This window comes from Typopeltis vanoorti, chromosome 3, assembly GCF_054136105.1.
Source record: "Typopeltis vanoorti isolate ZY-2024b chromosome 3, IOZ_Tvanoo_1.0, whole genome shotgun sequence".
Taxonomy (NCBI): Eukaryota; Metazoa; Arthropoda; class Arachnida; order Uropygi; family Thelyphonidae; genus Typopeltis; species Typopeltis vanoorti.
The window spans coordinates 124,477,508-124,493,767 of NC_143551.1; the positions used below are offsets into that span (position 1 = coordinate 124,477,508).

Here is a 16,260-nt window from a genome sequence, read left to right on the forward strand (position 1 = left end):
ACACTATACTGGTAACACACCATCACACATAAAAAACTCAGCCCACTTTAAAGCCAGTATAGAAAACCTTTCGCTCCAACACACTGACATAATGGTCAGTTTTGACGTCCCCCCCCATTCACTAATGTCTCACTCAAAGAAACCCTAGAGCTCATCCAAGCCAAGTTTCCTCCCGATATCTCAGCCCTATTTCAGTTCACAATGAACTCAGGCTATTTTGTTTGGCAAGGAAAGTTCTACAAACAGATAGAGGGGACAGCCATGGGTTCACCACTTTCCCCACCCTTGGCCAATTTCTTTATGGAGACCTTTGAAGAGAAAGCCTTAAACTCCGCCCCACAAAAACCCACTATTTGGCTTCGTTACGTGGATGATGTGTTTGCTATTTGGCCACATGGCTCAGACTCACTCCACTCCTTCCTAACACACTTAAACAACCAACACCCCAGAGTCCAGTTCACCTTAGAAAAAGAGGAAAACAACAACCTCCCCTTCCTAGATACCTTAATCACTCGCCAGCTTGATGGATCTTTGGTTTTCTCTGTTTACAGAAAACCCACCCATACTGGCAGATACATTCATCAGCAATCCCCCCCCCCTCCTCACAACAATATGGGGTTATAAAAACACTATATAACACGACAAAATTAATCTGCTCAGATGACAAGGCCCTAACTACTGAACTAAACAACTTTGGGGTTATAGCCATTGGCTAAGAAAGTGCACAACACTTTCTTAGCCAATGGCTATAACCCCAAAAAAATCCAAAAAATACTAAAACCAGTAAAAGATTACACCAAATCTATCACCATCCCCTACATCCAGGGCACCTCTGAGAAAATAACCAATATCCTAAAAAAATATGACCTTACTTCCTGTTACAGACCATATAAAAAGTTGGCATCCCTTATCCGCTCTACCAAAGACCAACCACTTCCCTTAGACCTACCTGGTGTATACCAGGTCCCTTGCAGCTGCAAACTGTCCTACTTTGGCCAAACAGGCAGAACAACAAATTTCAGTATTTCAGAACACCAAGACTACATCCAGTTTCACCAGTACAGCCACTCTGGGCTGGCAGACCATGCCTTAGATACTCACCACAGAATTCGTTGGAAGTAAACAAAAATAATACACCGCAGCAAGTTTAAATAAGAAAGAATATTCAAGGAATCATCAGCAGCTCTAAAAAACATTCCTAACCTCAACAAATTTGGATGCATGAAACTACCCCAAATTTGGGAGACTTACATTATGAGAACTTCAGCCCAACTGCCAAGACAACCAAATTAGTCCGCCAGAGGGCACCATTAGGACTTTAGGAACAATATTATTTTCTTGCTTTCTTCCTCATTTGCTTTTGTTAGTGCCTGCGTGCACATACCATATCTTTATGTTCCTGAAGATGGCAACGTGACGTTGCCGAAATATAGAAGTTATTCATTAAAGTTACATTTAATTAATATACTTTATATGCGTTGTTAATTCCGTAAACTAATTACCAGTTATGTATGACCAATGTATAAGCCTTGCTACTAGAATTGTTTTATAGTATATAGTTCTGAAATTTAATAAGCAACAGTAGAATGCAAAGCATGTACTTGGCAGAGAAATTTTGGAGGAAGTCCAGGAGACAAGAAAACCTTGGAGTGAAGATGGACAAGGATTTGAAGTTAAGAGGTCACACTGCACAAGTTGTGAAGTCATCACATCAGATTATGGCAATGATGTGGAGGACTTTAACATGCAGAAATGAAGTGCTTCTGGTTCCATTGTATAAGGCCTCGATCAGGACTCATGGATTACTGTGAACATATTTGGTCTGCTGGTTTTCATGGCGATGAGGATATATTGGAAAGAATCCAGAGAAGACTGACTAAGGAATTTTGGATGCGGAATATGAAGACAGATTGAGAGAATGCAGTTTGGAAAGCCTTGGGAATAGGAGAAAGAGAAAGGATATGATTGAGGCATTTGAGTTGGTAAAGTTTTACAAGGTTAATATTCCAGCCTGGTTGGCTGAGTGGTTAGCGTATCTGCTCTCCAGTCAAAAGGCTGCAAGTTCGAATCCCACTATGGGCATGGATATCTGCGATTATCTGTGGAAATACTAGTGGTGGTCAGCGGTAGATGGCGTTGGTGTAGTTGTGGTCAGTTCGTGGATTGACTGGTGGAGACAAAGTTGTAGAATAGGTGTCATTCCTCGATGAGTCTTTGGACTCCCTGGTTTTGGTGGTAGAACAAAGGCCATTCCTGGGATCTGTTTAAGGAGAATGTGAGCCAGAGGCATAGGAGCAGGTTCTTTGCACAGAGAGTGGTTGGTGAGTGGAATGAATTGCCTGACATTGTGGTGAATGTGGATACCTTAAATGAGTTTAAAGCATAGTTTGATAGGCTTTGTGTGTAACAGTGTGTACCTACAATGATGAGTCTTGATTCAAAGGAGATCTGGCATTAATAATAATAATAATATATTGATTATTTGGCTCCATTACCAACAAACTTTAAACATACTCATTCATCCATATGAAAAAACAACACAAACAACACCATTACTCCATTTGTATGATGACAAAGTTTTGCTGATAATATTCAATAGCTGTTTAGGTACCTCTTTAAAGTTCTAAAACTATTCTCAGCATCCAAATACATATGTTACTGGATGCTGAGAAGACAATATGTGTAATATGTTTATGACAAGAATGATCAGAGGTTAGAGTCACTGCAAGAAGAGAAATCTCAACCCATCAAGCCAGTCTGGTTGGCCAAGTGGTTAGCATATCTGCTCTCCAACCAAAAGCCTGTTGGTTCGAATCCCACCATGGGCATGAATGTTTGGGATTGTCTGTGAAAAATACTAGTGGTGGTGATATATGGCATTGGTATAGTTGCAGTTCGTGGTTAGCGATTGATGGATTGAGTGGTGGAGACATAGAGTTGTAGAGCAGGTGCCCTCGATGAGTCTTTGGACTCCCTGGAGGTGCCATGTAATAATAATAATAATCTAGATCTAAATGCTATCAAATGGAAGAAAGGAATGGAAGAAAATGGAGGAAAGGATTTTTTTTTTTTTTTTTTTACAAGCAGTGAAATTTATAAGGTTACTGTTTGAACATTTAAAAATGAATCTACTCAGAACACTAGTAGAAGTTAACTTTTTGAGCAGCAAAGCAGTATATATATGTCACCATGCTTCCATCCCCAAAACTATATTGATGCATATGTATGTTCATCAAATTTTAACTATAGTAAGTAAAGCATTAAGTAAATATCAGTTTTGGAGTATTTGAAAGGAGGCAGCTGCAATCTTTTAGCAACCTTCCCAATTTTTTTCACGTATTTATATGCCATAGAATGAGAGATATGTATTCTGAATTCATCACTCAAAGAGTTTATATTCTGGAATTTTTGCAGTGTTCTATGCAGTGTAAAGTTTATTAAGTGAAAAAGAGGAGTACAGTGTACTCTCATCCACCAAACTGTGTATTGGATTTGCAGTCAACTGGAAGAAAGAGAGTAAGTGAAAGAACAAAGCCTCAAAGAACTCCAGCATTAGTTGCAATGTTCGAAGATAAAGAATCACTATCATGAAATGTGCGTCTAGACAGAAAATTGGCAACCCACTTGCAGAAATCATCAGATAGACCATGTGATGTGAGGCTACTTAATAGGCAATTGCACCAAACATGATCAAATGCCTTAGATTTATCATGGAAAAGTTAGAGATTCTTCAAATTTCTCCATGGTTGCTGAAAATATGGATATCATAAGCAAGACAATCTCCTCTTGATTGACAGGAGTAGAATCCATATGGTCAATTATTAATTATTTACTTGGCTACAAAACAACCTAAAATTTAGGATTAATGGTTTTCTTCATTAATTTAAAAAGAATTCAACTAAGAGAAATTTGGTTGGATGGAAGTTTGGTTGTAAAGATATGTTGTCCTTCTCAGAAATGTGTTAAACATGAATTGATTTCCAGTGTGCAGGATAGATATTAGTGGAACAAAAGAGGGTAAAAAGCATCATAAAAAGAGATCAACTGTGCACACAAAGCTATAGAACAATTGTAGAAATTACATCAATACCAGGATACTTTTTTGTTATTCAATTTGAAAAAGATTTTATAGTTCTCTTTTTGGCAAAAATGAAATGGAGCATTAAATGTGGAAAGGTAGCAGGACATTCAGGAGAGTTGGTTATGCAAGACTTGGGAAAAAAGGAAGGGATATTGCATTTATATATATATATATATATATATATTTTTTTTTTTTTTTTTTTTTTAAGCAGAACCATCTGAATGCAAAACAGATGGATGTACAAAATTTTATTTTTTACTTGGTTACAAATTAAATTAAACTTGTCAAGAAATTATATTCATGTTTAATCCTTTATCCACGTGTAAGCAAACAAAGTTTGTATATAGAGGCTACATATTATATAGTATAAACTGTATTCTATAGACTATATATAGTATATGCTATATACTAAATACTAAGGCAATTCATGTGAAGTCATCAGCCTCTATCTACAAGAATCCTAGTCATGAAGATACTTCGTATATAATCTTTCTTTACTTATATTTGGATAATGATTAAACAATAATATAATTTCTTGACAAGTTTAATTTAAGATGGATGCACAGTTCACCAATAGCTTTTTGAAAAAAACAGAAGGCATGCCTGTCATCTGAGCATGATGCAAGTTTTCAGCTTTTAGCCCTTTCAAAATTAGTTTTCCATAGTTGATAATTTTCTAGGAGGTATTTCATGCTTGCTATAAACAGATATGGAAGAAGATTCTAATGAAAGAATGTTATGGTATGCCTATTTCTTCTTATTAATGATTTTGACACAACTTTTTGAAGAACCAAGGCTTAGATAAGAGATGAAAATTTAAAGAAGAAGAAGATACCAATAAGAATTGCCTCAAGCTATACCTTAAGTTATACTACAAATGTTTGGATGAAGACTGAAAACAATAATTCAACCATGCATACTGATAAGCTTGGGGGTTGGTGGTAATTCATAACAGTGCTTCATGGTAAAAACAACAACAGAAGAAGAAGAAGAAGAAAATAAATAATTTACTGAAGTTAATATATTTCATTAGATGCCAATCAATGTTTCAGAGCACAAATTATAACTGTAGTAAAACAGAGCACTAAGTTAGATTGTAAACAACTCAATTGTAAATGAAAAAGAAATAATATCATATCAAGGACTTTCTAGGGAGAAAGATAAAAACAAAGTTAATTCAGAGAAATCAGGCTAAATGTGGTCACAGAATGAATATCTCCCAGATCTTTGATATCTTCCATATCAGATCTTCCATATTCATTGAAGTTAGGGAAGCAAGTCATAGTTGATGATGATTTCAAAAGAGTATTTCACATATTTGGCAACTTCTGTGTATTTTCTTTCATTTAATTCTGACCAGGGCACTGGCAGTCATAACTTTCCATACAGATGATGGCAAATGTGGTTATTTTATGCTCTTCAAGATAGATGTTAACAGATCTATTGGTCTGTCCAAAGTAGTCACAATTCAGGATGTGTAAGAGGATGAAGTTGGATCTTTGGAGAATAGATAACGGTTAATATCTGATAAGTGATTTGAAAGTGGCATGAAGAACTTTTGTTTTCTTTATGAATGTACCCTGGATAATAGGATGGAAACAGTTTTGTAGTAATCTTGTGTGCTGATTGTGGGAGGAATGGGGCTTATAGTGTTTTGTCTATTTTTAGAGGCTGTAGCAACCATTGTTTTGAGGATACTGTACTGCGTATGACTGCTTATATATATATATCTAAGTACCATCCTGCGTGTGACTAAAGGTATTTCATGTATTTTCCTATAAAGAGAAAAGGATAATGAACCATTTGGTAGTCATGTAACCCAGTATGTCAAGAAAGGAAACTTCACATAGTACTTGTCAAAATCAATGCTTCTTATCACTTTGTGACAAGAACTATTTGGTACCAAATCCAGAACTGTGGTTGAAACTATGTAATATCTGCAAAATTATGAACTAAAGAATGAGAAAAGTCAGAAAACTTCATATGAAAAAATTCAAAGTCCTCCAATAACAAAAAAAAGCATTCCAGCCACAATTACAATAAGATCACATAGAAGTGAATTTATCATCACAGCTGCTTACAGAAGATGCAGTCAAGGGACTCAGTCAAAGTCATAAATTCACTCAGAAAAATACCTGTTCTAGAAATCATGACTCACAATGAACTTAAGATCTACACTCTATCTTCCACAGTAACTAACAGTATTCATAGAGTGTGCCAGCATTCTGATAAAATCTAAACCTTCCAAAAGCAACATTTCCCATAAGAAATAGCACTCTTAAAAATCTGACACAACAACAACATCATTATAGTAAGACAGTTAAGTGTGTAAATGTGTGTAATATGCCTAAGCGAGTAGGAAAGACCACGAATCAGAATGGGATAGTTAGTATACGGCATCAAAATAGGGATGGGACTAATAGGCTTCTTCAGTTCATGTATACAAATGCCAGAAGTATTAGGAACAAGAAGGAAGAATTTTTGGCCTTGGTTGGCACTTCCAGACCACAGGTTATTGGCATTAGTGAAACATGGCTGACAGAAGATGACACAACTAGTGGGATTGAATGTGAGAGGTATGGTGTGTTCAGGAGTGACAAGGAGAATAAAATGGGGGGAGGAGTGTTACTGATGATTGATGATGAGCTACAGCCAAGAAGAATAGAAGTGGAACTGCAGGATAGAGAAAAGAGCACATCTGATTCTATCTGGTGTGAGATTGAAATTAGCAGAACTAAATATACAGTTGGGTGCTGCTATAGACCAGGTGATGGAATAGATGGTGGAGATAGTATGCATAAGCAAATAGAAGAAAGAGTGGAAGGAGGGTAATTATTATGGGAGATTTCAACTATGGTAACATTGATTGGAAGGAGGAGAGGACACATGGGAGGAAGGAATTGGATTTTATGCGGTTACTAATGGATAACTATCTGCGACAGCATGTAATGGATAATACTAGGGGTCAGAGACCCCTAGTATTATCCATTAATACTAGGCTTGACCTGGTAATTGCATCTGAGAATTTGACTGTAACGAATATGACCACGTTGCCACCAATTGGTGAGAGTGATCATAGGGTCTTGACTTGTGAGGTGGCTAAAGGTGTGGATTTTACAATTAAGATGGGGTACATATGGAATTATCAGGCTGGTAAGTATGACAAGCTTAGGATATTGATTGGTTCAGTGCCATGGCAAGTACAACTGCAAGGGCTAGAAGTTGATAGTGCATGGGAAGCGGTAAAGAAGTGTTTGCATGAAGCAATGGCTGACTGTATACCTAGAATTCATGTGTAGAGGCTTAAGTGCTATGAGGACATCATGTTGGAGGCTTAATGGATTTTTTACAACACTCAAAAAGGATTAAAATAGAATTTAATACTTCCTATATTTCGTCCTAGTCACTAGGACATCTACGGGGATTACAAAAACAACTAATGTGACATGTACACAAATATCATACAACACTGAGCCCAACATGAGTGACACTAAAGTCCTATCTGAGTGGAGCGCCCTCTAAGGGCGGTAGTAGGTGGCCTGGAATGTTACCACCCTTAGAGGGCGCTTCACCTAGATAGGACTTTAGTGTCACCCACGTGGTTGGGCTTAGTATTGTATGATATTTGTGTACATGTTACATTAGTTGTTTTTGTAATCCCCGTAGATGTCCTAGTGACTAGGAAGAAATAGAGGAAGTATTAAATTCTATTTTAATCCTTTTTGAGTGTTGTAAAAAATCCAATAAGCCTCCAACATGATGTATAAGAGTCCAAATAATAAATCAAGTAGGGGTTAAATGGATGAATAACACCATTAAGCTTGAGCTGCAAAAAAAAGAAACAACTATGGAGGGAATTTAAGGAGAAAGGTAACCTGCAGGCACATGAACAGTATAAAGCACAGGTCAGAAGGGTAACGAGTGTGGTAAGAAAAGCAGAAAAGGATTACGAAAGAACATTGGCCATGCAGGCTAAAGAGAATTCTAAACAGTTTTTTCGATATGTTGACAGTAAAAGAAAAAATGTATATGGCAGAATGATTTTAAAGAATGCCGATGGTAGGGAGGTAGCCGAATCAGCTGACATAGTTAAATTAGTGAGTGAGCACTTTGCAAGAATATATCTTCCAGGTGGTGACATTGCAGAAATAAATGAACCAATAGATTATACGTGAATTGTGGTGAATGAAGTGGAGGTGAGTAGTCTATTGCAAAACCTCAATGTCAATACATCTGTGTGATTGGATGGTATACCAGCTTGTGTCGTACATGAAGCAGCTAAAGAATTGTCTGTACCCTTGACCATTTTGTTTAATTTGAGTCTCGGGTTAGTCCCGAGAGGGTGGAAAGAGGGGGGGAAATAGTTCCACTGCATAAAGGAGGTTCCAAGATTGCTTTTGTAAATTACCGACCGATTAGCATATCAGAAATTGTTTTCAAGATCTTGGAGAAATTAGTCAAGAGAAGAATACAGGACCAGATAGATGAAAATAGGATACTGTATGGGTGACAACATGGCTTTGTGAAGGGTAGATCATGCCTCAGTAACTTGCTCACGTTTTATAACACAGTGACGGCTGAACTGGATAAGGGTAATGGGTTTACAGTGATTCTACTGGACCTTGCCAATGCCTTTGACAGGATACCAGATGTCACTCTAATCAGTAAACTGAAGCAGATGGGGATGGATATAGGGTTGGTGAGATGGATAGGAGGGTGGTTGATGGAGAGATACCAGAGAGTGGTTTATTCAGGAGGGGAGTCCAAAAGACGGCTTGTGACTAGTGGTGTGAAGCAGGGTTCTGTTCTTGGACCACTACTTTTCAATTTGTTCATTAATAATATAGGAAAGGATATGAGAGGAAGTGTTCACTTGTGTGCTGATGATGCAAAGTTAGGTAGAGCAATTGTGAGTGCACAAGATGTCAAAATTTTGCAGGATGATTTGGAGGAGTGGGCTAGGGAAAATGGATGTCAATTTAATGTGGCAAAGTGTAAGGTTATGCATTTTGGAGTGAAAAGATTAGCAGCAGTATATCACATTGGTGAAAACAAACTCCAGGAGATTGATGAGGCCAGGGATTTGGGAGTGTTGGTGGATAGGGAGTTGAAGTTTAGGGGACACATTGCAAAAGTGACCAAAACAGCTCATCAAATCACTTGGTTGCTGAAAAATACTTTAACATGCAGAGACAAACAAGTTATTGTTCCTCTATATCGAGCCTTGATAAGACCCCATCTAGACTACTGTGCCCAGATATGGTCACCAGGGTTTCTTCTTGATGGGGAGGAGGTGGAGAGGATCCAGAGACGAGTGACCAAGATGATAGCAGGTCTGTGGAATGAACCTTATGAGAACAGGCTGAAGATTTGTGGGTTGCAAAAATTGGTTGATAGGCAGAAAAGCGGTGATATGATTGAGACATTTATGAATGAATGGTTTCTATAGGATTAATCCAGAAGATATATTTGAGAATAGGATTGGTGGTGGGAGGACTAGGGACCATACATGGAAGCTGAGCTAGAGTGTGGTTAGCAGGGGTGTTAGAACTAGGTTTTTTACTTGGAGAGTGATGAATGAGTGCAATAAGCTTCCAGAGTCTGTTGTGGGTGCTACGACCTTGAATGAGTTCAAGGCAAGGTATGATAGATACTGTGTGAATGTAGAATAGTTGATCTTGACATGATGTTAGAGCCTCCCTCGATGAGTCTGTCGACTCTTTGGAGTTGCCCAAGATAATAATAATAATAATAATAACCAAAGCAGACAAGTATAATGAAACTGTCATAAAGTAACAAACAGAATTTAACAGAAATAATAGATACCTCTACTTCCAGGTTATAAATTGGGATTACACTAAATCTCAAAAGAAAAAAAAGCTTCAAAATTATTTTTAAAAAATGTTATATTTCAGCCCCCCCCCCCAAAAAAAAACACTTGACCAAATCATAACCTCAAAAGATTCATATATATGGTCAGCTTCAAATTCCATACACTCAGGTTATTTTTCATGAAAAGGAAAAATGTACAAATAGCAAGATGGTACTGCAACCGTTTATCCCATTCAACTCATCCCTAGCCAATTTGGACTAAAAACCATGGAAACCAAGTACTCAACACTGCTACACATATTAACAATCTGTATGCTATGCTGATGAAGTGTTTCATAGCCTATGTGCACAGATACATTTTAAGTGCATTTATTTATTTATTATTTTTTTTTTTATAGGAACATACTCTGGAAGGTACTTAAATAAGCAGTCATGCCATCATTTATTCAAACATGACATTCTCCAAACATTTACACAAAAGTGTTATTCATGACTTCTAAATCACAGAGATCATCCCACTTAGCATTTTTATCATGGTAGACAACCAGTGGATAAGAGTGGCTTTGTGAGTGTTCCTGCATGAGAGAAATAGTCTGAATTGCTGTATAATGGATGCTGTTTGCCTGATAGACAAACAGCATCCATTATACTTAGAAATGTCATTAGTCTAGTGAAAAAGAGATCTAACATGTTTGCAGATTAGTTTATTATCTGATATTCTGATAGGTATGTGAACAATTTGTATATGCTTCAGTATCTTTATTTGCTAGATCAGGAAAAGGAAAGCCCGTTGGAGTTGTGAACATTAAAATCTCTACAAAAGATAACTTCATTAGGAGGAATGATACACTTGAAGAAAATCAAATTTAAAAAAAAGGGAAATAAAAGAGATCATAATGGTTGGTGGTATTTAGAGCAAATGAATTTCATAGAATGGAATGGAGTAATAAAAATTACTTTCTCCCATTCTATCAAAACAGAGGATGATATTCTAAGTTGGAAACACTCTGACCAAGGTATTATTATTATTATGCAGGCTTCAGACAGGAATCCAAGGACTCATTAAGAGAAAGCCTTTATTTAGTCACTCATACTTAAATGCCTATTATTTACACTGGAAAGCAAAGTAATATTAATACTAGTATAACATTATATCATAGTATCAATATAAAGAGATTCACTATAGCAAAACTTTCCGATGCAACAAACTAACCTGGTCCCTACAAGTTTGTTATAGTGGATGTTGAACACAATGGTGCTGTATATGCACCAAATTACAAAAAAGTTAATCTATGATATCTAACATGAAAACTGAAGATACACAATATTACTTGGAACATGCATAGTTTATTTCATTCATTACCTGTATTTCCTATGGTGAATAATCATATTTTATTTAACTGAATTTTTTTTAAGTATCATGCTAATAATAAATTGAAATCTAGTTGAATATGTGATTTCTGAATTTTAATGAAATAAAAATAATAATGATAATCTTCAGATATCTTCTTTTTACCTTCAGAGTTAGTTGGGGAGAGGGACTCTAACAGAAAGGAAAAAAAAAAAAAAAAAAAGAGGAGACAGATACTACCATTAGGTGGGGAGGCACAAGTGGCTTTTGATGTTGGCCTGCTTGGTGGTCCACAACCAGCTCTATTCAATGTGCAAACCTGGACGGTGTAGTTGGTATTGGGCTTGATTGTGCTCTTAAACTCTAAGGTGTCACTTTTGACTTCACTGGACTCCTTGAACTGGTCCTTAATAATATGACCATCCAAATTTCTATAGCGGGCATTCCCTTCTAGTGTTACCTAATTGAATGGAACAAATATGCATATACTATAAATAACATGAAGCTACAAATAATAGTTATACAGCATGAGAGAGATCTGATCAAATTTATTGACTGTTTTACTCTACAGTTTGACATCTAAAGTAGCAGTAGTTATGGGGGAGTTTATATCCACATGATAAGGTGATAAGAGAAAAGCTGTTCAAAATGCTACAATCTTATTAGGGTGAGCAGCAATGTATCTCAGGGATCAGTCCTTGATCTATTGTTATTCAGTTTTACATTAATGACATCGAGAAGGATTTGAAAAGAGACATACAGCTATTTGTGATGTAAAGATAGGCAGAGTAATAAAGAATACAACTGACATACAGAACACTTTCAGAATGATTTGAATAGGCTGGAAATGTGGACATGTGAAAACACTTATGAGTTTGATATCAGTAAATATAAAATTATGCATTTTGGTGTGATAAGATATCCAGTGGAGTGCTGTATTGGTGGGATTATGCTAAAAGAAACTGATTAGGATTCATGGAGTCACAGTAAATAGGCAACTGAAGTGCAGAGACTATATAGCAAAGACTGCAAATACACATGCATGCATGCATGATATGCTATAGATTTTGTGACCTGTGTGGGTCAGATATATATTTATTGCCTGCCTGGTTGGCCAAGTGGTTAGCATATCCATTCTCCAACCAACAGATCATGGACTTGAATCCTGCCATGGGTATGGATGTTTGCGATTGTCTTTAGGTGGAAGATGAATTTCATCATCTGGTGTGAGACCACTGCCCTGCTTATTGGAGGTCTGAAGTGATGACAAAGTTCCATGTTTGGTCTGTAGAGCAGGATTTCCAGACAGTGTAAAAATAAATAAGAAATTACAAAAAAATATATAAAATTGACAAAAATGGAAAAAGAAATCCTTGCACACCCACCCACAGTACAAATGTATGATAGGTTTAGTAATATTCTTACTAAATAGCTTAAGGAAATTACAATGTACAATAGAATATACATTAAAATAAATTTTAATACACTTCCAGTATTTCGGCAACGTCATGTTGCCATTATCACAGGAACTTAAATACAAGACACGTGCATGCAAGCACAACACACAGTAAATGAGGAACGAAGCAGGAGGCTATTCTTTCTCCTAGAAGTCCTGATGGTGCCTCCTAGCTTTTAGGAGAAAGAATAGCTTCCTGCTTCGTTCCTCATTTACTGTGTATTGTGCTTGCATGCACGTGTCTTGTATTTAAGTTCCTGTGATAATGGCAACGTGATGTTGCCGAAATATTGGAAGTGCATTAAAATTTATTTTAATGTATATTCTATTGTACATTGTAATTTCCTTAAGCTATTTATTAAGAATGTATAACCAACGTCTAAGCCTTTCCACTAGGTTTAGTATTAATCTTTCATGGTTGGTAATAAAAAAAATATATATATATATATATATATATATTTTTTTTTTTTAAAAGAATTAAATGACATAAACCGAGAGAAAAGGAAAAAAGGTTTAATAGTATCACACGACTAGTTTCGGCTTTTTATAGCCTTCTTCAGGCGTTTTCATAAAAAAGAAAAAACATTAAACATTAAAGATAAAAAACCGTTAACAGCACAGGAAATTCACTATACATATTTAACGTGAAAATGTTGTAGTTAACGTATTCAAAGCTGTTCCTTCATTAGCCACATTGTTGGGAGAGTGCGTGCGTATAGCATCTCGTGAGCACCAGTATTTGATCTGGAGCGAGCTCTATGTCCCAAAGTAGAAATAATTCCAAGTTTATGAGGAGGGAAATGATGGGACTGACTATGAAGATATCTATTGATGTGTGTAGGTTTTCTGTACATCAAAATTTTAAGTTTTTCAGAAGAACGAGTCAGTTGCACACCCAGGAAAAGCAGGAAACCATTAGTTCCCTGCCTTTCCTGGATGTGCAACTGACTCGTTCTTCAATTTATAATTGAAGAACGAGTCAGTTTCAATTTATAATTCAATTCAATTTATAATTGAATATAAATAATTCAATTATAAATTTATCAAATTATAACCACACACCTGACAAAATTACCATCCTAAATAAAGGTTTAAACTTAGCAATACCTTCAAAATATGTGCCAGAATAATCGACAAAGACATTATTATCAAAATTCAGGCTAAACTAGAAACAGACCCCCAACAAAGAAATAATATTTCATAAAATAAATAACATCATAAATGGCAAAATAAAAATACAGTCTAACACTACTCCAGACCTACAAAAAAGCTTTGATATCACTAAAAAATAATCTGGATATAATGATCACTAAAGCAGACAAAGGCAACATAGTGGTCAGCATCATAAAAATAAATAAATAAATAAATAAAAAAAAAAGATTATCACAATAAAATAACAGAAATTTTTAATGATCCAAGCACGTACCAAAAAAACCAAATGACCCCACTCCCAACTTCATAAAACAGATTGATAATATCTTAAACAAATTAAAAAATCAGATAAAATAAATGGAAAATACAAACAATACCAGATTACTTGAACCATTATTAATCAAATCTAAATGTACGAGGATGGTCTGAAAAGTTCTTGGCCTAACAATGAAAAAACAAATTTATAATTTCAAAATTATTTTTATTTTTCAACCTAATCTCCCTTAAGACTAATACATTTATTCCAGAGATGCTCCAGCGCCATTATCTCATCCTTGTAGTGGTTCTCAATAAGATCTGCAAAATACCCCTCTACAGCTGCAATCACCCTCTTGATTCGAAGAAAAACGTTGACTAGCAAGGAAGCGCTTAGAACTTTCATTCCCATTCCTAAGTCCATTCACTCAATCTATTCAAGTCTTCTTGTATAGCCACAACATCTTCTCTACTCTTCATAGTTTGTCCCAACTTTGCATCATCTGCAAACAACTAAACATCCCTATCTATATCATCACCGATATCATTAACATACAGGTTAAACAGCAATGGCCCTAAAACAGACCCCTGAAGCACACCACTAGTGACTTTCCTCTTCCAGGATATTACTCCCACATACACAACTTGCTGGTACTTATCAAATAGCTAGTCTTCGATCCAATGCACTAATCTAATATCCAATCTACATCCACTCTAGCATGAATATCAACTTATCATGCAGTAATCTATCAAAAGCCTTTGCAAAATCTAAGTATACTATTGTATCCCTCTTCCTCTGTCCAATGAAGTGGTTGCCATATTGTAATAAGTAAGTAGATTACTAAAACATTACCTCCCTTTAGCAAATCCATGCTGTCCATCAAAGATAATACCATTGTTGTCAACCCAATTCTGGATCCTAGTTCTCACCAGCTTCTCCAACAACTTAACTACAACGCCTGACACATCTATAGGCCTATAATCTGATGCTTAAGTTCTATCACGTCCCTAATGAAGTGGCACTATGTTGTCCTCCTTCCGCTCCTTTGGTACTCAACCCAGTGCAAGACTCATATTAAAAAATATGAGTCTTGCACTCTGTAAAAAACTATTTACACAGAAATTAACACAGATATTTAAAAATCAAAATTACCCCATACAACTATTAAATTATGACAACCAAACAGCAAAAATCTGTCTAACCAGTCTAATAATGAAAGCAAACTTTCCAACACAAAAAAATCATTAAACTGCCATATATACAGAATACATACAAAGCTTATAAATATATATTTAAGAATACCAACTATAAACTAGTAATTACTACAAGTCAAAAATTGGCAATACTCTTAAAACCTACCAAATTTCATTCATACAAGGAAATATTAGAATACCATAACAGAGTGTACAAACAAGTCAGTCTGGTTGGTCGAGCGGTTAGTGTATCTGCTCTCCACCCAAAAGGCTGTGGGTTCAAATCCCGCTGTGGGCATGGATTGTCTGTAAAAATACTAGTGGCGGGGGTAATGGACAGTAGATGGTGCTAGTGTAGATGATGATGATGGTAGTTGCAATTCTCTTTAGTTGGTGAACTGAGTGGTGGAGATGGAGAGAGCTGTAGAGTAGATGCCCTCCCTCGATGAGTCTTTGGACTCCCTGGAGGTGTCACATAATAATAATAATCTAAACTTCCTTGCTAGCACAACTACAATGTCACCTATACAGGTTCCATGGGCAAGACTACAGGAACACTTCCGTGATTAAAATATAGTAATCCCAGAACATCTAAATAGTAAGAAAAGTAAAAACCAAAATAAGAACAAAGAACAAAATACTGAGAAAACAGAAATTGCAGCCCATGCACTTGAACAGAAACATACCCTGCAAATTGAAAAAGTAATAATATTAGTCATACAGAACAACGAAACAGTGCTAAGGATATCAGAAACTATAGCCATTAAATGTAACAAAAAACTTCATAAACGTCCACCGCCTCCATGTGCAATCTCAGAGAGTTGGAAGCTCCACAAAATGAAAATTAGATCAAGATTCCCACCAATAGAAAGCAACAAAGAAAAAACCTGAGGCAAAATCACTAAGTCAACATAACATAGCCTCTGCTTTGCCTATGAG

The 16,260-nt window shown here is 36.1% G+C and overlaps 1 protein-coding gene across 1 annotated transcript in view; it reads right to left on the reverse strand.

Annotated features, from left to right (window-relative positions):
* Window positions 1–16,260, reverse strand: part of LOC150108538 (tyrosine-protein phosphatase 69D-like) — a 655,365-nt gene that overhangs the window by 502,758 nt on the left and 136,347 nt on the right. The window contains exon 6 of the mRNA XM_090390483.1: window positions 11,505–11,724. Within this exon, the coding sequence (XP_090246609.1) occupies window positions 11,505–11,724 (220 nt within the window). The remainder of the gene's footprint in view (window positions 1–11,504; window positions 11,725–16,260) is intronic.